General features: G+C 43.6%; 1 protein-coding gene across 6 annotated transcripts in view; it reads left to right on the top strand.

Moving 5' to 3' along the window:
- The window catches only part of Wdfy4 (WD repeat and FYVE domain containing 4), a 234,309-nt gene that overhangs the window by 50,610 nt on the left and 159,119 nt on the right, over positions 1-24,580 (top strand). For all 6 annotated transcript variants that reach the window (NM_001146022.2, XM_011245119.3, XM_011245118.3 and 3 more), the window contains 4 exons: positions 814-918; positions 2,520-2,710; positions 9,469-10,046; positions 17,309-17,402. In NM_001146022.2, the coding sequence (NP_001139494.1) occupies positions 814-918; positions 2,520-2,710; positions 9,469-10,046; positions 17,309-17,402 (968 nt within the window). The remainder of the gene's footprint in view (positions 1-813; positions 919-2,519; positions 2,711-9,468; positions 10,047-17,308; positions 17,403-24,580) is intronic.

The raw sequence follows: 24,580 nt of genomic DNA, 5'->3' as shown, positions 1-24,580 counted from the left end.
TACAGGGGAGTCAGCACACAGCACCCTAGACAGACGATGCCTTTCAACAACTTAATGTCGGATCCACTTTTCGATCTGACCCCAGGCTTATGACCATTCCCAGAAGAGTTTAGCTTTTTCTGTGAGCTAATGTTTCCAGTTTTCCTTTGCGGTTTGAATTTTTAAATGTGACCTATTGATTCTTACGCACGCTGTGTCTGGTAAATAAATTCTTCTTGTTCTCGTTCATTTACTTGTTCTTAATGCTCCAAATCAAAGCTAAATTCTCAATTTGTCTTGGTACTTCTGCAGCCTTGGGTATCAGAGGTGGATTAAGCAGCCTGGTTTGGGCCTCAAGGATCTAGTGGTCTGTCTGTCTGTTCCAGATTCCCTTGAGTTGCTTCTTAGCTAAGGAGCTGGCAGTTGTTCCTTCTAGACATGAGTGCCAGGTTATAAGGGGAAGGTCAGGGCTGATTTGGCGTCAAGAGGAGAGTGCTTCTTTCAGAGGGGCTGTTGCAACAGGCTCATCGGCTTCACCTGGGGCCATGTTAAATACAAGAATTACCTGGTCTCATTCAAAGTCTAACCCAGGAGACCTGAGCAAGGGGCTCCACAGTCTTTTGGATGTTCAGATTTCTGATGTGCTCAAGCTGGAGAACCAGTGAGGTTAAGGTTTTCCAGGTTGTATCTTCAGAATTGAGGTGTATGCTCCCTTCTAATGGGACGACTGCACTCCCGTTGGCCTTAGGAAGGTAGGACCCCAAAGGAGAAGGAGATTGTGGATTGTACCATGCAGACGTAGTACTGATATGTATCGATTCTTAAATGTGGCAGGAAACAAAGAGTGCAGCCCTGATGTGCAGGATCCTGAGAGGGAACTCACCTACGTGATGCTGAGCACTGTGGTCACACTTCTGCAAGGCTCTGTTCGAAATGCAGGTAATGCTAGCTCTAACCTCGCCCTGTCATCTGCAACAGAACATGGACTGTGGTGGCAGTCAAGGGACAGCCAGTGTCAGCACGGTGGCTAATGTCCATGTGCCAGTTGATGGTGACCATCCACAAAATTGACACTTTGGTCAACATTGTTAATATTGTATAACAAAGAAATGCTTCATGCAACATTTTCTAAATTAATGAAGCCACAGAACCTGGTTCCCTACTTTCTAAGTATAAAGTATCAGTGTCTTGCTTCATTGCTTTTTATAAACCACAGAGCAAAGTCTAAAAACGTTAATACCTCATGGTTTTCTTTTAAAAAGGGATTCCTTTTCATGACATGAAGCAGGTGCAATGGGTCCTGTCAACAGGTTTGGTGACTTAGATGCCAAGGGCACTGAAGCCCTCAAAAGGTGACTATGCTAAGTGCAAAAGCCTGTTATTTCACTTTAGCAGGGGAAAGCCTGCACATTGTTGCCTGGAAGTGCTCGTTAGAGTTCACACTTGTAGACTGACTCTCAGACAATCGGTGAATAGTAGATGGAGCTCAGGCTCAGAATCTTCCCGGCATGGTTTCACTTAGTGTGGTGTGGCCATGGATTGAGTGTCACCGATCAGGACCTGAAGGGCTCGAATCCACAGTAAGCTCTTGGCTCTAGTCAATGCTGAATCTTTATTCAATGAGAATGAATCCACAGGCCCATAAGTAGATTCTTTTAATTTTCTCCCCAGGGAAAGACCTGGGAAATTAAATATGTCCCTAATTTAAACTCTTGTTTACATTCTATAAACTTTAGGTAGAAGACAGAATTCTAAACCCAACTAAGGGAGTATTCTCAATTGATAGCTGCTGGGAAAGGGAAAAATGAGTTTTATTTTCACTGGAGTGACAATGGATATATCAAAACACCCAGAGCAGGCCCCATGCTCAGGAATATTGGCCAACAACACCAACAAAAGTCAGGATCTATTTTTGGTGATTTTGTTTTGTTTTGTTGGGCCTTCTTTGTTTTGTAGAGAAAATATATAAAATTGAGTATGTAGTTAGATGAGTTGGGGAGGGGAGATAATATGATCAAAATATAATGTACGTAATCCTCAAAGAGTAAATAAATCATTGGCAGAGAACCATGGCAGAGAGGATGAAAAGTTGGTGCAGGTCATGGATTCAGGAATGAGGTTGATCACTCCAGGGCTGTATTACCTAGATTTCGATAAACAACTTTCTTTTTTTCAAAACCATATTACATTGTCATTAACTTTAGGCATTTGGTCATACAGTAAGTCCTTTGAACTTATTCTGTCTTATCTTGAACTTTCTCCTATGGGAAGATGTTGGCCAAAGGATTTTTTTCTTCCCCGAGATAGAATTCTCGATAGTGAGGAATGTGGTTTTTCTTCTGAATTCTCTAGCACCCACATTTCTCTTTCCCATGAACCCATTGTAGGTGTGGATTACAAAACATAAAACTTTACCAGGGACCAAAGAGAGGATGAAGCATAAGGGGCTTGGGGAGTTGAAAGGGGAAGTTTCCCTGTGGTCAGATTGCAGTGCCAAGGTCTGCCTTTCTCTGCCACTGTCCTGTCTGTCCTGCCCCCAGTTGTCCTAAAAGACCATGGCATGGTGCCCTTCATCAAGATCTTCCTGGATGATGAGTGCTACCGGGGCCCCTCGCTCAGCATCTTGGAGCAGCTCTCAGTCATCAATGCAGAGGAGTACATGAGCATCATTGTGGGAGCTTTGTGTTCGTCCACTCAGGGGGAGCTGCAGCTGAAGCTGGATCTTCTCAAGGTGAGGTCAAGTCCTCCTTTGTGATTGGCTTTCTCAGACCTAGGCGCCAAGCGACTCATCTTCCTTCATGCACTGGGTCGTTGTGCTGGATAGGTAGATAGTTGTGCCAGGCAGTTTTAGCTGCTATAACAAATAAGTCCCATATACTTAGCTGCCTGACATATACATTTCTTGAGACGAGGTCTCAAGATGCTCAGACTGGCCTTGGACTCACTGTGTGGTCAAGGATGATCCTGAGCAAGGAACTCCTGATCCTCCTGCCTCCACCTCCCAAGTGCTGGGATTCCAAACGTGCATCTCCAAATCTGACCTTAAATTTCTTTTCTCTCTTTCTTTTTCTTTTCTTTTTTTAAATGAAGAATCAATGAATAATTGGGATTGCAATTCAGGAACAGCTGTCATGCAGGAACCTAATTCAGCTGAAAGATAAGGGAAGACGATGGGCTAGGAAGAATGGCATGAGACATCCTCATTCAGGCTGGGAATCAACACACTCTAGCTTCAGTTTTCTTTGGACACACTTTTCAGCAGGACTTGACCAGCTGCAGGGGGTGATGGGAAATGTACTCTTTGGCTAGGCAGCAACTACCAGGCACCACTGTAGATCAGGAAAGTGGGGTATGAATTAGTAGGGGCTTGACAGGTCCTCTGCTGACTCCACTTATTGAGCATCAACCAATGACCAGGTCTGGCAAGAGTGCTTGGGATACACATTAAAATGAGACACAGCCTTTGCTATCTGAAATCATAGGAACCAGCGTTCATCATACATGAGTGCAGATCACACCTCAGGGAAGGTGGTGGGTACTCTGGGTAGATACCTGATGGGTACTGGTGGCTGTGGAAAGAGAACAATAAGAGAGGCCAGAGAAGTTTCACTTGGTCTGGGAGCTCACAGAGGAGAGTGTGTGAGCTAGAATGGAAACTAAAGAGAGCCAAAGCTGTGGGGGCAGGGACACCAATGGACTAGTGAGGCTGCGTTATCACATTTGTACAGTAAAGAGAGGTATTTATTTTTGTAATATTGCCAATAATCAAATTATCTTCAAGTAGTCAAAGAAATATATACAATATTAATTTACCACCCTTTTATAAGTTTTTGCTGTTTTTTCTTTATTCTTTTGTGCCTTTTAAAAAATTCTGTTTTGGGGCTGGGCTGGTGTGGTGGCACATTCCTTTAGTCCTGGCACTCAGGATGCAGTGGTAAGCAAATCTTTGAGTTTAAGGCCAATCTGATTTATATAGAGAGGTCCAGGAAAGCTGAACCTGTAAACGTATGGAGACCTTGTGCTTCAACAAGCAATCAAGCAAGCAAGCAAACAAACAAACAACTACCATTTTAATTAACCAACATATTAATTAACTTGTCTTTCCAATTTTGAGCCTGAATCTTTAATGGCTGGGCAATCAACTGGTAATTTAAAAAAAAAAAAAGCAATTCTCCTTAGTTTCATGCTGTTTGAGCTACAGGACACAAATGTAAATATTCCCTTGTAGATTTAAGCAGAAATTGTCACCTCTTTGTGAGATACAACCCAAAAGAAACACATTCTTGTTTCCTGAGGTTGCCATAGCTGATTACTGAACAACTTTATAAAAAAAAATACAAATTTTCCCTGACATCTAAACTGAACAGGTTTAACTATAGTTCTCTCTCTACTATTCCTTTTTAATGTGAGGACTGTGGTAGTTTGCATCTTTGTGTCTAATTTTCTGCAGAGTCCATGCCAGACATTTGAGGGACTCGCTCCTGTTATCGCATTGCCTAGCCTGAAGTACAAGATAGAGCTACAGCATTCCAAGGGGCTCAAGAGAAAAATAACATCATGATCATAATTATACACTTCATGGATGATGAGATCTCAAGTAATGATTTAACTATGGGGCAAAGAATGAGTGAAGGAGATTACTAATAAACAGAAAAGGAAAGACCAATGTCTTTTGAAAGATGCATTAGTGCCAAAATGTGACCTAAGACAAAAACTAATGAGGGCTGGGTGGGACTCTGTGGCAGAGGGCTTGCCCAGCACGAGGGAGGCCCTAGGATTCAATACCTAGCACCAGAGAAAATAGAGGAATTCATTGAAATTTAGTGCTGGGTAAGACCTGAGTACAAGCTAGTTTTCTCCTGTTTGAAGCAGAAGCATCCAGAGGGCTTCGAAGACCACTTGGTTGCCACTCAAATGATAAGCCTAGCAACCAAGAATGGACCTACTGCTCCACGTGCTCAAGCTTTTGTTGGCAGGATTTGCATGTTCTGATAGGAACGGGGAAGGACCATAGCCAGGACTTTGGTTTTCTATTAGGTACAAAATTATTTCTGATGTTTGTAGTGAAATCCACACAGATCCACAGAGAAGAGAGCTACGCTCTGACTGTACTGAAAAACGGAAAGGAGCTTTCTATTCAGCGTGGAGAAGAGTGTTCTGTCTTGCTCCGAGTTTGTCTTGTTTACTACGTAGCCCAGAGGCATCTTATTGGAGAGCTAGCCCCTGGGTAATAGGGCGGAACTTCTAGAATTAGCAATGCAAAGCCATTATGGTGTTTTACAGATTCAATATAATTTCAGAAACACAGCATCAAGAGAGTTCATAAGGAACGAGCCCTCTGTGAGCTCATTTAACAAAGTCAGAGCCCACAGGCTCTCCTCCCGCCTTCTCCTCACTCCAAGGCTCTGCTGGGCAGTTAGGAGGCCTTAGGAGCTGCTGTCACCCTCAGTGGACTAGGACCACCACACACTGCTGTGCAGTGGGTGGTAGAGAAGGCTGAGTCCATGGAGCCTAGCCCAGATTCGGAGCACATGAGTAGTAGATAGTGAATGTTTGCTGATATCTGATGTGGGATCTGTGATTGCTTTTAAATCACCCAAGAGCTCCTTGCAGCTTTGCAAACATCCATGTGAAGCAAGCTCTCTCTGGCTGGATCACTATTTCAGAAGCTGAAGGCTGGCTGTGCCCAGGGCATTGGGTTTATGTAGGGGGTCAGATAGAGGGTGAGGAGGGCCATCATGAAGTGTTGGGACCCCAGGCAAGGAAGCAGGCAGTGTCCTTCCCAGTGAAGTTTCCATCTCTGGAGGGCAGCAGTCACATCACACATATGGAGAAGACCACCTCAGGGTAGATGTCTCTAGAATCCAGTGGCACTTCCGTACCAACACCAAGCCGTGTGGCTACACCACCAATCCTGGCAAAGGATAACTGAGTTAAAGGATAATGTAAGCAAATGAATTTCCTCCCCGTGGCCAGGGGGGCTGTGATTGGGTTATGCACAAATTCAGATTGATTTGCTAATATACATTTAGCTGTTCAACTCTGAGCTTAATCACATTTCCTCCCCAGTCTTCCAGCATGACACATGGACAATTACGAGGAATAACAAATAACAGGGTGTGAAATAAATCCTGTTAGTCCTAACGCAGTTAGCGCCACGCAGCAGACATCCATTTTATAGATTCAGGCTAGAGGAATACTAACTCAGAGCCAATGACATGGTAACTGAGTTAAGGACGGGAAAACGTGCTTAAGGCTGACCTTTCTTGAAGTGTGTCAACCCTACCCTGATTACTTTGACTTCTGTTGATTCGATTTATTCCTTTCGGCAGACTCGGAACCCTGTGTGATGCATTATCATGCAAAGTTGAATGACAGTAATGGAGACCCCTCCTCCCAGGCCCCCAGCTCCTGACTAATCATTTCCCGAAGTCCCGAAATATTTATTTTCCTTTATGATAGAAATGTTTCTCTTTAGTCGCTATGAAATTAAGCTTTTGTAATTGGATTTTGGACTCTTTACTTTATGACTCTGCAAATATGAAATTAACCCCATCCCAAGAAATAATAGAGCAGTCTACATTCTAATGAGATTACCCCCATTTTAGATAATGACCTGGAATTTAATAAATCGAACAAAGCAACAATTAAGGACAGCCATTTCTCCTCCCCCTCCCAACCAGAGGGAAGAGAGTGGCCATCTAGGTGACACCCACTGAGAGACACAGATCATGGGTAAAAATTACCTTTGGATTGATTCTCTTTTAAAATATCTGTTCTAACCACTCTTGGAAGGATACATGGAACTCTTTTTAGCCATGTGTGGCATCAGGTTGGACCACTGGACTTTGGGGGCCTGGGGGTATCCCATGATCATCCAGTGCTTAGACAATTAGCTATAATCTTCCATTTTGCATTGCTTTATCATTGTCCCCTTTTGCATCTGCTTTGGCCTGTGTCATGTAACAAAGGGCTTTCTTCGTTCCTTTTGCTTGAGCCTACCTCCTAGTGGTCAGGAGCCACTAGAAACTCTTGGAGAAACATGTACTGTTTGACGTCAGTACTTAGGAGGTATCCTAATGTCTTGGTGACTGACTTACCTTTTCATGGCGTATATCCCATGACCATGCACAAAGTCAGTCTCCGGTAAGTACACTAATTTACATGCTCTTATAAATCACATTGTTGTGTGGATTATCACTTAGACGGCAGCAACTTCTAAGTGACAACTCACTTTAGAGTTAGAGTGAGTTTCCTGTTTAACTAAAGCAATGCTTCGGAGTTGGGAGCGAGTTACTCACACAGAGAGGGGTTTCCAGAGATAACGGCAGGTAGCTGTGACTGTCTATACAGACACCGGTCTTGCCCAGCGTGTACCATGAGCTTTCACATTTCCTGAGCATCTACCTTTCCGGAGGAATCTGGCTATGACCCCATAATACATACTTGTCTTGAAGGGCTGGTCTGTGTCTTGGGTTTTTGAGTACCTAGGTTCCCTATCTGTTGACCTTTACCTGACAAGCTGTCGTTCCATATCCTAAGCCATGTGGTTAAGTCAAAGCATTGGCTCTAGGCCCAAAGTGGGAATCTCTTTTTCACTTTTGACCTTTGAACCAGATCTTAAACCTCCCAGAGATGATTCTTAACAATGCCGTTTTCCTTGATTCAATACAGCACAAACTTTCTAAAAAAAATAAAGCACTCAAACCGGTCTCCAGAGCCTACTACAAAGGCCATCCACGATCCAAAAATGGGTCAGAGATGTCTGGTCTCAGATGTGTTCCGGTGCTATCTTTGAGGCCAATACCCAGGACCATATGCTCTAAATACTTATGCATACTTATCCACACCTCCTCCATTCCCTTCCTCCCACACTCTCCTCCCTGTTTTCTTTCTTCTCATTCTCCTTCTCTTCTGTGTGTGGGATATTTTTATACACCGTATATGGTGGCAAGTAAATGTATTTTGTCCATGCTCCGTGAAGACTTACTTTTACAGGGGAATAAGGTTGCCTTTAGATATCTCAGCCAACTGGAGGGTGTTGGGTTCTGTGTGTGCTCTGACTACTTTAGCTACATTTCTCACACAGCGTGTAGGCTGTCTGGGCAACTTAGATATTATGGTTTATAATAGTCTAACCTTATGATTTTATCAGTAGCAAAATTACAGTCATAAAGTAGCAACAAAGTAATTTTATGGTTGGGGGTCACCACAACCTGATATTAAAAGATTGGAGCATTTAGGTTGAGAGCCACTGCTCTAGGTTTGTCCTGCCTTTTGGAAATCCTCACCTTTATAACCAGCTGATGAGTAAATTGCATTTTCTCTCTCTCCTCGTGTGGCAGAGCCCTGCTGCTTGTATGGAGAGGGAGGTAACTAATAATAAGTGGAAGCTTTACAATGTCACTGTGTATCTCCTTCACACGGAAGGATGGCCCTTTCCGCATCCAGAGAATTAAATGCTGCTGAGTTCTATCGGGGTGAGCAAGTCTGGTGTGGTTCCTAATCAATGGATTCCTAGTTTGGTGGAAAGCTGAGACAACTTCCAAGCAACTATGTGTGTGTGTGTGTGTGTGTGTGTATGTGTGTGTGTGTGTGTGTGTGATGCACATGTATACACACTCTCGCACACTCACATGTGTGTAAAAGTTATGTTCTCAGGATGGGGTGAGGGCTGTGGACCAGCAGTCAAAAACTCATTTTAGAACGGTGGTTCTCAACCTTTGTAATGCTACTACCCTTAATACAATTTATGTTGTGGTGACTCCCCCAACCATAAAATTATTTTGTTACTTCTTAACTATAATTTATCTACTGTTAGAAATCATAATGTAAATATCTGATATGCAGGATATCTGATATGTGACTTCCCCTTCAAAGAGTCACAGAGATTGAGAACCTCTGTGAGGGAAAGACATTTCTATAAAGATGCCAGCAGGGAGATGGAACTTTAAAGACCACTCTTTAAGAAAAGGTACACGGCCGGGTGGTGGTAGTGCACACCTTTAATCCCAGCACTTGGGAGGTAGAGGCAAGCAGATTTCTGAGTTCCAGGCCAGCCTGGTCTATAAAGTGAGTTCCAGGACAGTCAGGGCTATACAGATATACAGAGAAACCCTGTCTCAAAAAACCAAAAAATAAAATAAAATAAAATAAAATAAAATAAATGGAAAGAAAGAAAGAAAGAAAGGAAGGAAGGAAGGAAGGAAGGAAGGAAGGAAAGAAAGAAAGAAAGAAAGAAAGAAAGAAAGAAAGAAAGAAAGAAAGAAAGAAAGAAAGAAAGAAGGAAAGAAAGAAAAGGCACACACGGACAACCTAAAGTAATAGCTAAATGAACAAGATTGATATCACAATGTTTGAGAACTGTCCATTTAGCTTGCCTAGTTTCTGGATTGTGTGACTAACAGTGCTGGGTCGTGGTGAGTAGGCTCATAGGTGGTCTTGACCCGCCTGCTGGATTTTACATATTTTCTTTGCTTGTTCTTTCAGTCTCTGCTCCGGATCCTGGAGACCCCCAAGGGCCATGCTGCATTCCGCGTCTCCAGTGGCTTCAATGGGCTGCTGTCCCTGCTTTCCGACCTGGAGGGGTCCCTCCAAGTACCTGAAGTGACAACATGTGGTGCAGTGTCCCCCAGCCAGACCCTGGAGCTGGTGTTACACACCCTTTGTGTAGTGTCTGCTGCTCTGCACTTGGACCCTGTCAACGAGCACTTCTTCAGGAGCAATGGACTCTTTGAGAAGCTGGCTGAGGACCTCTGTCTGCTGGGCTGTTTTGGGACCCCAGAGGAGGAGCGCACTCGATGGGACTCTTCATCTGACATGAAAGCCAGGCCCTTCATGGATTTGCTGAGCTGTGCCTTCTCCTCCAGCTGCCAGTTCCCACCCAGGCTGCAGAGCTGCTTACAGATTCTCAGCTTCCTAGAGAGCATGGCCAGTGGTACCCTCCACCTGCGGGGAGACCTGATGGAGCCAGCCAGGGCTGGGCAGGAGCCTTCTGTGGATGCTCAAAAGGCAGAGGCTGGTGGCCGCCAAGGCAAATTCAAGCAGTGGCCAGACATGGAGGACAGGTTAGAGCTGGGCTAGCTACTTCTGCTGTGGGTAACCAGTGGGTGTGTGGTCCATTCCTTTGTTATACAGATATCCCTGTGGGGATAGTGGGTAGTAGGTGAGCCACAGAGTTGCCAGACTCCAAGCTCCTCTACCCTCGGGGCTTATAGCATGTTTGACCCAAATCAGCATAGGCCTTGAATTGTCTATTGATTTGTTTGAGAACCTGCAAGGCTTCTGGATGCTGGAGCAGGCCTTCTTGGAGACAGACTTTCTCCTCTGGGACACTCTGCGCTCCTTGGAGTTTAGGTGGGCCTTCTTGGATATTCAGGCTGCCTTGGCCTCTGTGGTCTCATCTCCTTCCCAGAGTGCTGCCAGGGGATTGGGTGAGAGCTTTCAGTTTGTTATGGCAGAAACCACAGGTCCAACCACAGGGTTCTTCTTTGTCTTTTGTACCACTGCAATTTTCCCTAGCGAAGACTACCTTCTCCTTTCCACAAGCAGTGCCTCTCAATAGCTCAGATATTTGCTAAAACATTTGACTGTAGAAGAACTTAGTTCCACTAAAGCAAGGAATGTGTGGACCCATCCCACAAATTGGGGGGGGGGTTAGGAGAGGAAAGATCATGTTAGTAGTCAATGGCCTTTTTCCTCTCATTTCACACAAGCAACAGAGACAAATGACGTCAATGCTATGGTGACGTCCATATTGGGAGTCAATACAGTTTGTCCCGAGAAGGTCCCCATTTTCCGGAGGTGAGAGCAACTGCTGATAAATCTCCATAAACTGAGACAATCATAAGATACATTTTGTTTTGTGGATAATTTGGTGTAGTAAAGGGTTTTTTTTGTTTCTAATCTTGTATCTGTGGCTGTGCCCTCACAAACATCCGCAATCCTGTTTAACATTGCTTCCCTGCACAAGCCAAGATGGTAACAATGTATCGTCAACCTGAGTCACTAATTTTAGGAGAGATTTAGTATCTATGTTGAGAGCCTTTGGCTTTTCATATTCAGTTTTTACTGTTAATCTAAGCGTCCCCAGTCATGGGTTGGCCTGTCCCCGTTCCCTGGCAGTCAGTTTATAAATATTTCTAGAGCCAGACTGTGTGCTAGCACTTACCACCCAACTTCCAAGAGCCTGGGGCTTTCTTGTTGGAACAATTCTTATTGGAGAGCAAATTTCTATTTATTTTGAACTTGCCAAGGTCAAGTTAGTGTTCAAAATTATCCCCAATTTTTTTTTATCCAATTTCCAATTTATCAGAAAAGGCTGCTCTTTTGGTTTGTTTGCTTTTTTGATTTTTCAATACAGGGTTTCTCTGTATAGCCCAGGCTATACCAGAACTCACTCTAGACCAGGCCAGCCTTGAACTCAGAGGCCTGCCTCTGCCTCCAGAGTGCAGGGTTTAAAGGCATGTGTCTCCATCACCTGACCTGGCTAGCTGTTCTCTCTCTCTCTCTCTCTCTCTCTCTCTCTCTCTCTCTCTCTCACACACACACACACACACACACACAATAGGAGGGTAGGAGGGGGTATACTTTTTCCAATGTTGCCCAGGTTAGCCTCAAACTTCTGGGCTCAAGATGCCGTCCTGCTCAGTCTCGTGAGTAACCAGGAATGCAGTGCGTGCTGGCAGACCCGGTGTCTCTTAGCATTTGTCTCAGCTGGGTTGTCCCGCCTGTCATCCTGCACAGTGACTGTCTTGCCTCCCTCCCTTCAGCATTTTGGCCAGAAATTCATTTTTAATTGGTCATGTGAACAGTTTTTGGCATTTCTTGTTTCTCTTACCTCAATGTTCTATTTTCTTCTCCTTTGTCCTTATTATTTTTCCTTTGGGCTTATTCTGGAATCCTTTTCTTGCCTTGGATGGTTAGGAGACCAATCTGTGTTTTAAATCCCTGCATTTCTCTACATCCTTTCCAGTCCGTGCCCACTGCTGTTGGTGTTACATTGTTATGCAGCTCAGTGCTTTTCTGCCTTCCTTTGTGATCTGTGCTTGGTGTCTTTGTTGCAATGTTACAGACCAGCCCTCCTCATCGTCTGCCATTCACTGCCATCTTCACTACAGAGAGATAAAATTGGCTGTGTTGTTCTTATTGTTTAGAATTAATTAGTTTTAACTACATGGACATAAAGGTGATAAATTTTCATAAATACCCCACATGGGCATGGGAAGAATACACGCCCTCTAATTGTTAGAACAATGTCCCGTTTTTGACCATTGCATTAAACTAGGAGTTGTTTTCTAATATTATTAAATTGTTAAGTCAACTTGGCATGTCACTTGTCAAGGAATATATATTAAAAACCACTATATTGGCGAATATGTATTTACTAACATATTAACATTTATATTTAAGTTGCATACAAAATGACAATTTTCTTAAATAACATGTTTCTTTATGGTAATTTCATGTATAACTTACTTTTGACTGATTCTCTCTTCCCATCTCCCTGGCCCATCTCTCACTATACCTTTTCCATCCCCAGCATCCCCTTCATCTTGTACATCTCACGTGCTCGACAACTTCCACAACTCCCCTCCATGAAACTCTCCCTCCTATCCCACAGACTCTTTTAGTTCCTTGTCTCTATTCACATTTACACACAAACACACATACACACACATTGTGTGTGTGTGTGTAATTTCCTTGCTACTGTGAATAAAGCAGCAGTAAACACAGATGTGATAGGATCTCTGTGGTGAGACATAAAGTGGGACATAAAGTCCACTGGAAATGAGCCTAAGAATACCATAGCTGAGGCTCAGCCTAGCTCTCTCTGCAGTGCTTGGAAGCCTCCACGGTGATTTCCATCGTGGTTGTACAAGTTTACATCCCCACCAGCAGTGATTACAAGCCCATTTCTCTTCACACAGTTGCCAGCATTTGTTATCAGTTTTTGTTTGGTTTTTGGTTTTGGCTTTGGTGTTAGCTATTCTGAATGATGTGAGACAGAATCTTACAGAAGTTTTAATTTGCATTTCTCTAAAGGTTAAGGATGTTGAAAACTTAAAAAAATGCATATTGGCACATTGTGTTTCTCCTTTTGAGAACACTCATTTTGTCGATCATATGATTTGTTGCCTTACAGTTTAATTTTTGCAGTGCTTCATGTGTTTTAGATACCAACTTCTGTCTGAAATACAGTTGGCAAAGATTTTCTCCTGGTCTGTAGCCCGTTGACCTTTCTCTCTGGCAACAGCTGTCTTTGCAATGGAGTTCTTTAATTTTATATATGCTCATTTGCTGACTCTTGGAACTATTTCTTGTGCTACTAGAGTCCTGCTCAGAAAGTTCCTGCCTGGACCTATATCGTGTGTTCCTGGACCTATGGCATGTGTTCCTGGACCTATGACATGTGTTGCTGGACCTATGACATGTGTTACTGGACCTATGACACGCGTTCCTTTAGCAGGTTCAGGTTTCAGGCTTTAAATTAAGACATTTAATTTTGAATTGATTATTTTGCAGGATGAGTGATGTGGATCTAGCTATTCTTCAGGTGCATATCCATTTTCCACTGTGTTATTTTATATTTGGCCCACTTTTTCTTTCATATCTGAATAGCTGGATTTTTAATTCAATGTTTTCTATTAGCGTTCAGTGCATAATCTCTCTGCTTGGTGTTTTAATGATTGCCCTGAAGTAATTTATCAGGCATTTTCAAAATGTTTAAAGTTAAATTTTGCCTTCATCTCCCTTTGTATTAATACAGAAAGAGCTGTGGCGTTCTTAGCACTGCTACACTAGCTTGTATTTAAATGTTGGTTTGTAGTACAGTTTCACTTTATTTCAACTAACCTCTCAAGCTTTTTATCTACTTTTTACTCAAAGTTTCTTTAGGCTTATCTCTATCTTTCCCATACCCCCTTTGCTCCTTATGCCCGCTCTTTTAAGCTATATTATTTTGTTTACCATAGAACACCACTGAAGTTTTTTCTTTCTTTAAAATCTATTTGTGACAAACTCTCTAAGTTTTTTTTAAATTACATATTTTCTTCATTTACATTTCAAATGCTATCCTGGAAGTCTCCTATACCCTCTCACTAAGTTTTATTAGTCTGAAAAAAATACTTATTTTCTTCCTGATGGTGGGAAGATAGTTTTGCGCGGCATGCACTTTGGACCAATGGTTGTTTTCTTGGAACACATGAAAGGTCCTCTTAGCTATTGTTTTTGACTGTGGCTGTTGACTAATTTTCTCTTCTTTGGAAAAATCTTTGTCAGTGCCACACATTGATTTCTCAGCTTTGTTTGCTTTCTCTAAAGAGCTGCATTACTCCTGTTTTGTGGGTTCACTTCGAGTATCCTGGTGTGGATTATTTTGAAACTTTATTCTGCTTGATATCCATGGAAATTACTCTATCTGGAAATCTCTGTCCATCATCATTTCTACATGTTATTTTTATTGCCCCTTTCTACCCTTTTAGAAATATATGCTATAGATTTTTGGACCTAAGACAGACACGTGCCTCCCTAACCCATCCTCCCCCCTGTGGCTAGTCTTCTTGGTTTTTGGTTGTTTCTTTGTTAAGTTTTATGTGTCTGACAGGATGAGAGTTCTTACTTCCTTCTCCCACAGTATTTGTCTGCTTGTTTTATTTTACCAGAATCATCCTGGTTAACGGTCTTCATGTTTATGTTCTTCATGACTATTTAGGTGGGAGGGAAAGCCAAATGAATGACAGACTCAAGGATTTCACATCAGTCATAGTAACCTGTAGCAGAAGACACCTGCACATTTCAGGTGTGTCTTACAGGAGGTATAGAGATAGCTATACTTGGGTAAAGAGTGGAAAACTTTGGTTTACAGGTTTTAGAGCTGCAGGTGTTGATGATTAAGTAGTAAATTGAGAACTGGAAAGGAAGGGGAGGAAAGAATAAAGTCTGAATGAAAGATATATGCATTAGCGGTCTAAAGGATAAATAAACAGGGTATGGTAGAGCATATGTCAGAGCAGGTATATGTAGGGGAAGAACAGCCATGAAAGCCTGTTCTAGGAAGTTCTAAGCTATTGGAAGACAAGCACACAAATATATAAATACATAAATAAAACTAGAAGTAAACATTTACACAAAAGGAAACACAAAGGAGCTAGGATGGCATCAGTCGTATTTCCTCTGAGGCTGCTTGCTGAGCTCACGCTCCTCCCCACGAGCCTCCTCAGTGCCAGTTCCTGTTGTGGGAAGAGGGGACTCCTGGACTAGACTCAGATAGACCACGTGGGCTAAGCTTTGGCTGGATTCTGTCTATGATCCCTACCTTCAAGTGACAGATTTGGTTTCTGATTTCTGGTTCTTTGAAGTCCTCCCTTCCTCTCTCCCTCCTCCCTTCTCCATCCCTTCCTTCCTCCCTCTTTCTTTCCTTTTATTTTTTTCTTTCATTGGGATTGAGGCTTTGAGGGCAGCTGGAAAGCCTGCCAGTTTGCATTCACCTTTGTTTTTGGGAGGCGACTGTCTCACTGTGCAGACGGACTACCAATTGGGTCTGGACATATGATCTTAATGTGCTCCGGACTTTGGTGCACAGCACTGTGGAGCACTTGTGTCCATGTGCATCTGGGAATTGGTCTGCGGTTGTGTTGGTGGTGGTGTGTGCTTATCCAGTTTGGGTATCAGGGTTACACCGACTTTCGAGAATGAGTTTTTCAGTGTTCCCTCAACCCCTGTTGTTTGTGGGACCGCTTGGGAAACGTTAGTGTCCGTTCTTTCTTAAAAGTCTGGTAGAATTGAGTCATAGATCTGTTAGTCTAAGCTTTACTTTCTATTTATTTATTTCAAAAATATTTTAAAAGTTGCATCTATCTTTCTACTAATTGACTCACCTGGTGTGCGTGTGAGTGCAGGTTCAGGCATGCGAACACACATTCATGCGGAGGTCAGAGGACTTGTGGGAGTTGCTTCTCTCCTTCCATGTAGATTCTGGGGAGGAACCTCAGATCTACTGCTTGGTGGCAGCGATTTTACAAATGGAACCATCTCATTGGTCCAGGGCTTTTCCTTGAAGGGGGGTCTTTTGCTGTCTCTTCAATTCCATTGCTATGGATCTGTTTAAGTTATCAGTACATTCTTGGCTTAATTTGCTGGTTCACTCTCACTTAGCAATGCGTCCACTTCTTCAGCGTTTCCAGTTTTTGGGGGGATGGCTGGTTGCTCCGGTTGTTTGGTGGTTTGGTTCCTTCTTCCTCGCTGACCATTAGGAATTTGCCAGTAGCCTGTGTTAGACAGGACAAGTCCCTTCCCGGCTTGCCTTGCACATCTGTTCTTCTTGCAAAATATATTCATTCCTCTTCAATGGCTTGCTTCAGTGACATCCCTTTGGGGACACACTGGATGACTGGGTAAATGCTGACTCGGAAGCATGGTGATATAAGTGGTGAGCTCCATGGGAAAGGAAAATGTATGGACTCTTGTTTTCCAAGTAGCAAGAGTGGGAAAGACCCATTCAAGATGGCTACCCAGTTCCGTCCTGAGCAGGTCTCAGAAGCTGGAACATGCTGCTTGCTCCTTGTCCTTCATCTCTACCCTCTGAGTGAGCATTCCGGTTTGTATTACTATATTTCTTTCACTTGCTTTGAGTTTACATATTTTATTTTTAAATATAGCATCTGAAGGTGGACACTTAGGCTGCTTGATCCAAGACCTTATTTCTTGTGTAATGTAAGCACTTTTCACCCCATAATCTTCTTAAAGCAACACATTATCAAGTGTCCCACAAATGTTTCCATTTATGCACTTTTCTTTTTTTCTTTTTGGTTTTTCAAGACAGGGTTTCTCTGTAGCCCTGGCTGTCCTGGAACTCACTCTGTAGACCAGGCTGGGTTCAAACTCAGAAATCCACCTGCCTCTGCCTCCCAAGTGCTGGGATTAAAGGCGTGTGCCACCACGCCCAGCAGCACTTTTCTATTTCATCTTTAAACACTTTTTTTTTTTTTTTTTTTTTGCCCCTTGAGGGACTAGGTAGACAGCTCAGCTGGTAAAGTTCTTGCTTTGCAACCATGAGGACCCGAGTTCAATCCCTGGATCTCATGTGCAGAAAAATAAACCAGAGTGGTGGTGCACGTTCATAATCCCGGCACCAACAGGTTGAGATAGAGGTGTGTCTGTGTCCCTGGAAGGAAAATGTGGTGCTGTTAACTCCATTTTACAGCTGGGCTACATTAGGCTCAGATGTATCAGCTCAAGGTCATTTACTCTTTAGGTGGCGGTGCACTGATAACGTGGATCATGCTCTGTTTTAGAAAGATCACATTTCCTGTCTTCCCTCTCTTTGTAGGATGGATGAAGGTGACGTCATGATCATGCATCCTGGGATCATTTGCATCATGGTGAGACTGCTGCCTCGTCTATACCTCGAAGATCACCCACAGGTATCTTCTGATGGACACCTGTACCCGAGGGCATCCGTTTTAGGAAGAAATGACAGCTAATTGGTGCTCATGCCATTTGAACATAATAGTGTTGTGGTACAAATTTTGCAGGTCCTCTGAGACTTGAGAAAAGGAAAGTGGGGAGGGGACTTATTGGTAGGGATGCTACTGGTCTTACTAAGAGACAGTGGCGTCTCGTATGGGAGTGAAAATGGCCTGAATATGGTCCCTGTTCACATGCTCCCTTGTGTTGTCACTTACTTTGACTTCCGTTCTCCTGGAGAGCAATGACAGAGTGAGCATGAAGCTGGTGAGTGGGGAGATGCAGCAGAGTGGCAGGGGACATGTTGGATAAGCAGACTAGGAAGTTAGTTATAACTATGCCATCACAGTCCTGGGTCGCGGGATGATACATAGCTCATAGACTTTGTGTATCAGGGACACCCTAAGCTTCCACAGCCCAGTGATGGGTAGTCATCTTGGGCTGTGGGCACACTTTATGATGTTCGTACAGTGAACTTGCCTGACAGGGTGAGTTCTTTTTTTTTTTTTTTTTTTTTTTTTTAAAGCAGTACATGACAGTATTTCTCATGACACTGTGTGTCAATGGGGATGGGACATGCTCCTCATGATACTGGCTGGGATGGAGCCCCACAGAGACTTTCCCACTAATCGATCCAGCACTTCAGGGGGTCAACACATGAGACAAGTGGCCACTGACGAGCTAACTCAGCTTGGTCGTCTACCTGTGTTCTTGGCTCAAGCTGTCAGTGTGGCCTGGGTCTCTGCCTCACGGTCATTTGCATCTGGCCTCTACCTGTGTCTCTATGTGGGTTCTTGGGAGGGAACACAACAGCCGAGGGATCTCAAAGGCACAAAAGCAGATTTTCTAGAAATTCTACTGGAAATTCAGGTCTGAAACAAGTCAACATTGTCTCTGTTACATGTCATCGTTCCAAGGGAGTTGGTCACAGGTTCAGCTTAGGCTCAGTGCAGAGGGAGACAGACACCCCTTTATCAATATGAGTGCTGTCCTGTGTGCACAGGAAAGGGGTACTCACTGGGCCTCAGCTTCAAAGACCAGCTCCCTTCAGCATCTGATTGTCAGATTAAAGCATTCTACCCTTATATCAGGTGCCTTGTAGCCACTGAGTTACCTGAAACCTGAGATCTTTGCTTCTATACCTTAATGCCTAACACATGCCTCTCTTAAACATCCTCAACACACATTGGATAGCCCCTCTCTAACAGAAGTGCAACAGCAGTCTGTTCCCTGCTCCATTCTGCAAGTGCTTAAGGATCTGGAGAGTTATGTGACATCCTAAGATCATCTTATTCGTGAGGGAGAAGATCTGAGACTCACCCAGACCCAACCTGATGGCATGCTCAATGAGTAGGTTTCTGATCGTGCAGCGCCTATGGAATGCAGGGACATGCACTGGCAATTTTGTCCGGTGCATTCACCTTACCTTGAGGCTGGCTTCTTCAGCTGTTTTATACAATACTACGAGACTGGCCATGCCAGTCGGCTGGGTGTCTTGGCAGTCAACCTGATGTCTGTGTTCTGCGGAAACCCACTCCAGTGATGGGCAGTGAAGAGGCAGAGCTGATGGAAAGAGGCTGGCCTGCTGCTGCTCACCCCACTAATCCCCCACAGATGTGGCTGAACCCAGCATTTAGATGTTTTGCTCACTCTGTGATCTCAACCCCACAAATTGAGGATGCAAATAAGAGATCCATTTGGCACAATCCTTTTCTTCTATTCAGGTCAATAAGTAATTGAGGAAAAGTCCTGATTCATCTTCGCTGTTTCTCAAGTAGGCAAATGGACATAGAGATGCATTTTCTCAGATATTTTCTGCAGATGCCAAATCAGCAGCTATTAAAAGATGGATAATTACAGTAATTAATTTCCGAAAGGGAGGGTGGAGGGAACTTCATGCTAACAGATAGAATAGTAAATCAAAGGAGAAATGAAACCACACCAAAAAATCGCTGAAAGCAAACTGATTCTAAGCTTCTGCAGACCTTGCTGCAGGGAGAGAGGAGTGGGACATCTCAGTAGATGGCAGTGTTAGGAAGGGATGGAGAGCCACCCTTGCTCAGATCCTGAGGGTCTGTAGGTCCTTCCTAATGCTCTCTCTGCTCCTCATCTTGCTCTGAGCCCTCCTCCCTTCGGCTGAGACACGGATGCTACCAGAGGCTTTACTGACCTTATGGGTGTCCCGTTCTGGTCTATTTCTAATCACAGCCAGAATCAGTTTGTTCTATGTGCTGTCCTCAAAAATGCCAGCACTGCAGGCCGCTCTTAGAAATGGATAACCCGGCTCTTTCTCTGCCTCTAGTGTTTTCACACATATTAAAAACCAGGAGGTAGAAATTTAATTGTGCAAAGGAAAAAAAAAAACAAACTTCAACTCAGTTTCTTAGCTTGGAAAAACCCAATCCATTGGAAGATGCTCTCCTTTCCCAGAATTCTCAGCAGCTGCAAGGGTCTGATACTGCAAGGACACTGCTGTGGGTGGAGTTCGGACCGCTCCAGATGCCTCTCCATCTCCTCCAGGACTGTAGTGTTCTGTCAGTTGTTGGTGGAGGGATATTTGCTTATGCGTGAGAGCTGTAGTTCTGAGGGTAGGAAGTCAGACCCAAAGGAACAGAGTTGGCTGCACTAAGCCTGTGTGGGAGCAACCAATGGGCTGGGTTTGCTTCCATGAATAACTGGAATCTCCTAGCTTGCACCTCTAGCTATTCAGAGACGAATGGTACCAGACTTGTGCTCTGGCTTTGGGGATGAGGAGGCAGAAGTCACAGGAGATGGTAAGACAGCTGGCTGAGAGAGGTTCCTCTACAGGCGTAGTGAGAAGTATTGATGCTGGTGTGAAGACTTAAAGTGGCACCAACCACTTTACCCACACAAGAGTAGAGAGGGAGGAGAGGCTCAAATACTGAGCGGTACAAAGGAAGGGGCCATATTTGGTTTTGTTCAGCTGGGTTAAATTGTGTGAGTTAGCCTGGGAAGGTCAGCCATAATGCTAAGAGTCTGAATGCCAAGCTGAGAGATTTGAACTGCCTTGGGTTACCAAGCCTCGCGACCACCTACATTTCTAGATTTAATGACCAGGTATTCTAAAGGGGTATGGAGACAGTAGGCCATGTTCCGGTCTCTTGTGTGCCATCCAATAATCACAGAGCCATAGGGGAAGTTAGGGAACATCTTTATACCTCTCAATCAACAATATCATTGTTCCTATAACAGTTATGAAGATGAATGAATGCTAAGGTTGCAGCCACCTGACTTTAATTCAATAGAGGAACCACACCAACTTAGCCCTAAGACATATTTTTGTTTTTGAGCTGAAAGAACTTAAATGAAATATAATCATCAGGTTTTAAACACTTCATTCAATGAAGGGATGAACCATAAGATCCTTGCTTTCTAACGTAAGGTGTTCCTAAACGTGAACCCTTATTATGCCTTATTAGGCATAGAAATTCAGCTTTGTTTTCATGTTATGAATTTGATACTGACCTAAGAAAGTTTTAATAACTTTACTTTGATGAGCTTTGCTATAGACATATAGTTTTTAAGCTCTAGCTTCCACAAACCTTCATACAACATACTTTAACCTGTCAGTTTTGCTCTCCCTCGCCTTTCCATTTTTGGAAAGTTATTTATGTTAGGACAAAATTTTATTTCACAATACAAGGTCCTTCGTTGTGCAAAAGCATTTTCCTTTACATTTTTTCAGCCTCCTCAACTGATACTTTAACTGTTGCTATCACTGTTACTTGGTGGTTCTTTTGTGTCTTAGTTTTTCCTAGAAATTCAGGAAACTTTCTTTTAAATAAAATAATGTCATATTCTGGTGAAAACCCAGAAAGCTGTTGCAGGTACACAGGTAAAGAACATTAGTGCTCCTGGAGACATTTGCTTTTTTTCTACCAAAAATAATTGAATTAAGCATTTGGTTAAATATTTAAAAGACTCGTAACATGAAGAGTGCTCAGCTCTTGTTTTTGCTAAAATGTGCTGACACCTCTCTTGGGCTCACAGGGGAACGCCCACCAGCATAGAGCTTGCCGTCTCTGTCTTTACTCTGTCCCTTTCACTTCAAGGCAGACACATGCACAACTCTGCACAGACATGCCAGCCACTTAAGGTGTGACTGCATAAGGTTATTCCATCAAAGCTAAAGACACAGAAATAAATGATTGTTCCAAAGCTGCAGTCACCTTGGATGCCAGGAACTGCGAAGCGCCCTGGGACAGGCCATCTCCCATGAGAGACAGTTCTTGTTAAGGGTAAGATTGTATCCTAGAGCAGAACCAACTTCTCGACCCAAGCAGTGAGGACTCCTCTGGACCACCCTGTAGCACCATAAAGGAGGATGGTCAAGCTGACCTCATCTTTACCAAGGCTGCATAATTACCAGTACCACTTTCCTCTTTTCCTAATTCATTTTCCATCTAAATATAAAGGCCAGGTCAGTACCCTGAAGATAGGCAGCTTAACATAGGAGCCCTCTGTCTGTTTTCCTCAAAGTGTCACATGGACCAAGTCCCTTCTATGTCCTTGTGACCAAAGGCGGAGCTTCACCTGTCATCCAAGTTGACACCTTTGCCCTAAACTTCCGGCTATACCACGAGCTACAAAGAATTGGGGCTAATTTAACAACTTCAGTTCATGGGGACACTCATAAAGTTTTGGTTTTTGTGTAAACAAGATACAGACATAACACCCCTGAGGACATATGCAGCCACACATACACAAAACCAGTGTCCCTGAAGACACTGTAGCTTTCATTTGGATGCACCACTTGCCATTTTTAATCGACCACAGATCTGATTATTTTCCCCATAGCATTCAGCAACCCTTAATTCTGAACCTTCACCTCCAAAGACATGACTCTCACAAGACCTGAGGGAAAAAATCGGTATCTATTAAATGAAAGCAGAGAGGTCTGAGGAAGAGACTTCCCATACAGAGTCAGGCTAGTGTCCCCTGTTCAGTAGCTGGTCTGCAGGGGGCAGGGTGCCCATACAAGGGGAAACTTCCAGGCCAGTACAAAGACTCAGCAAGCCTGCTGTCGGCTCCACAGGGTAGTATGAAAGGAAGTTTTAGAAGAGTCTAGCCTGACTCAGGCACACCACAGTCAGCTTCTGCACAGAGGCTGAGCAGTCTCAGGCTCTCCCCTGCCTCCTGCTCTATCTTACGGGACACCACAACACTCTTTCCCTTCCAGACTGAATTTTGTTCTGCTCAGGGATTTCTAAAGAAGTATGTTCAGGGAAGGTGATAAAGATGGAGGAGAGGGTAGGTCAGTGAGGAGAGAGGAACGTAGTTTTGAGAAAAGTGAGTTCAGAATTAATTTAATTAATTAATTTGTCAAGACCGATGGGTCTTGACAAAGCCTCTAAAATTTTCTTGGTGGTTTCCTATTTTTTTGTTGTTGTTAAAACACCTGTCTTGAAGATATTTTCTAATTTCTTGAGAGTTAGCAAATCTAGTTTTGCTTCCAGATGTTTTAAAGCTACAATTAAATCTTGTTGGCCATATCTCATCTTTATCTAGTTCAATGTGGACAAAACAAAGCGAAAACAATTTAAAATGGCAAATGTTCCATGTTTGTCTCCAACATTTGAGAGTTGAACTGCCACATTCACCAAGCAGGGCTCCCACTGCTATCACAGTGGCCTCTCTCAGAGCCTTTCCTTTTTCCTTGAAATCCTGTTTCTCGTGTTAGTGTCTTTCCAAATTACGGCCTCTTTGCTTGCTGGTAGGGTGTGTAGATGGGAGAGATTGATGTGAGGCTTCTGGGAGGAGCTTCCTTGGGCACTCCTCAAAGCCGGTTCCTTCTCCGATCTGGATTTATTTTAAACATTTATTTGCACATGAAGGGGCCTAAGTCAGTGGAGTAGGATTTGTTGTCTTAGCTGAGGCTGCTGTGTTCCAACACCTTATTCTACTGGACTAGAGGGAGGAAGCATCTCTTACCTCCAGCATCTTCATAATCAGGATCTCAGTATTTCTTTATTCTCTCCTCTTTTTTTCTTCTTCTTTTTTCTTTCCCTTCCTTCCTTCCCTTTTCTTCCTTCCTTCCTTTTTCCTTTTCTTCCTTCTTTCCTCTCTCTCTCTCTCTCTCTCTCTCTCTCTCTCTCTCTTTCTTCCTTCCTTCCTTCTTTCTTTTTTTGTCTTTATGTATATAGGCATTTTACCTGCGTGTCTAGTGCCCATTGAGGCTGTTGGAGCTTCCTGAACTGAAATTACAGTTGTTAGCTGCAATATGGGTGCTAGGAATGGAACCTGAGTCCTCTGGAAGAGTAGCCTGTGCTCCTTCTCCCTGATATCTCCAGCCCCTTGGCACTCCATATTTCTAAACTAAAAGAGGCAAGGTTCCCTTAGGCAGAAGAGAGGATAGAGTTAGATACTGGAGGAATGGAGGAGAAACGGGAAGACTTCTGGCTGACAATGGGTCTGAGGAACACTTTCACCAGTAAAAGGATGTTCAGCAAGCACCCCAGAATAAACCACTGGGCCTCCAGATAAACATAGAGAAGCTCAGCTCCCAGGGAGGACTCAATGGCATCCACCCATTCAGGCCACATGGATGGTTGAACAAGAACCTATGCTGGTGCCTGATCCTGATCAAATGGCTCCTTTATCAAAGTGGTTTGCCCTTGAGCCCCCACCCAAAGGTTCTCTCAGTAAGTAGGAAGTAGTTTATTATGAATTAAATGTGAGTGGCTGTGGACGAGGGACACAGATTCCGTGTTTCTCAAACAACACGAATGACACGTTCCACTATGAGCATGGTCATGTGACTGTCACAGCCATAGCACAAAATCCCTTATAAGCCCAGCATTTCCCAGTTACGTGGGTGAGGATGGCAGGTAGGTGGGTTATAGCAAAGGAACAAAAGCCTGCTGTGAGTTTTAGATGCCATTTGGTGACATTCTTAGCTTAGGAGTTGGTGCAAGCTAGTGGCCTGCTGACTTAATACATTTCAAAAGCTTTAACTGCTAGATGAAAGGAGTTAGGTCAGACACAGAGAAAAGCAACGAGTTGACTTTCAAGGGGATTCAAGGTAGCCCAAGCAATTTTGGCTTGGGATCTGTAACATTCCAACTCTCCAATCATGACTATTTTAATCAGTCAATGAGCCTTGTACAATATTCAA

Source organism: Mus musculus, chromosome 14, assembly GCF_000001635.26.
Source record: "Mus musculus strain C57BL/6J chromosome 14, GRCm38.p6 C57BL/6J".
NCBI lineage: Eukaryota > Metazoa > Chordata > Mammalia > Rodentia > Muridae > Mus > Mus musculus.
The sequence above is the reverse complement of the archived record's forward strand: the minus strand, read 5'-3'. Positions and strand labels throughout refer to the sequence as shown.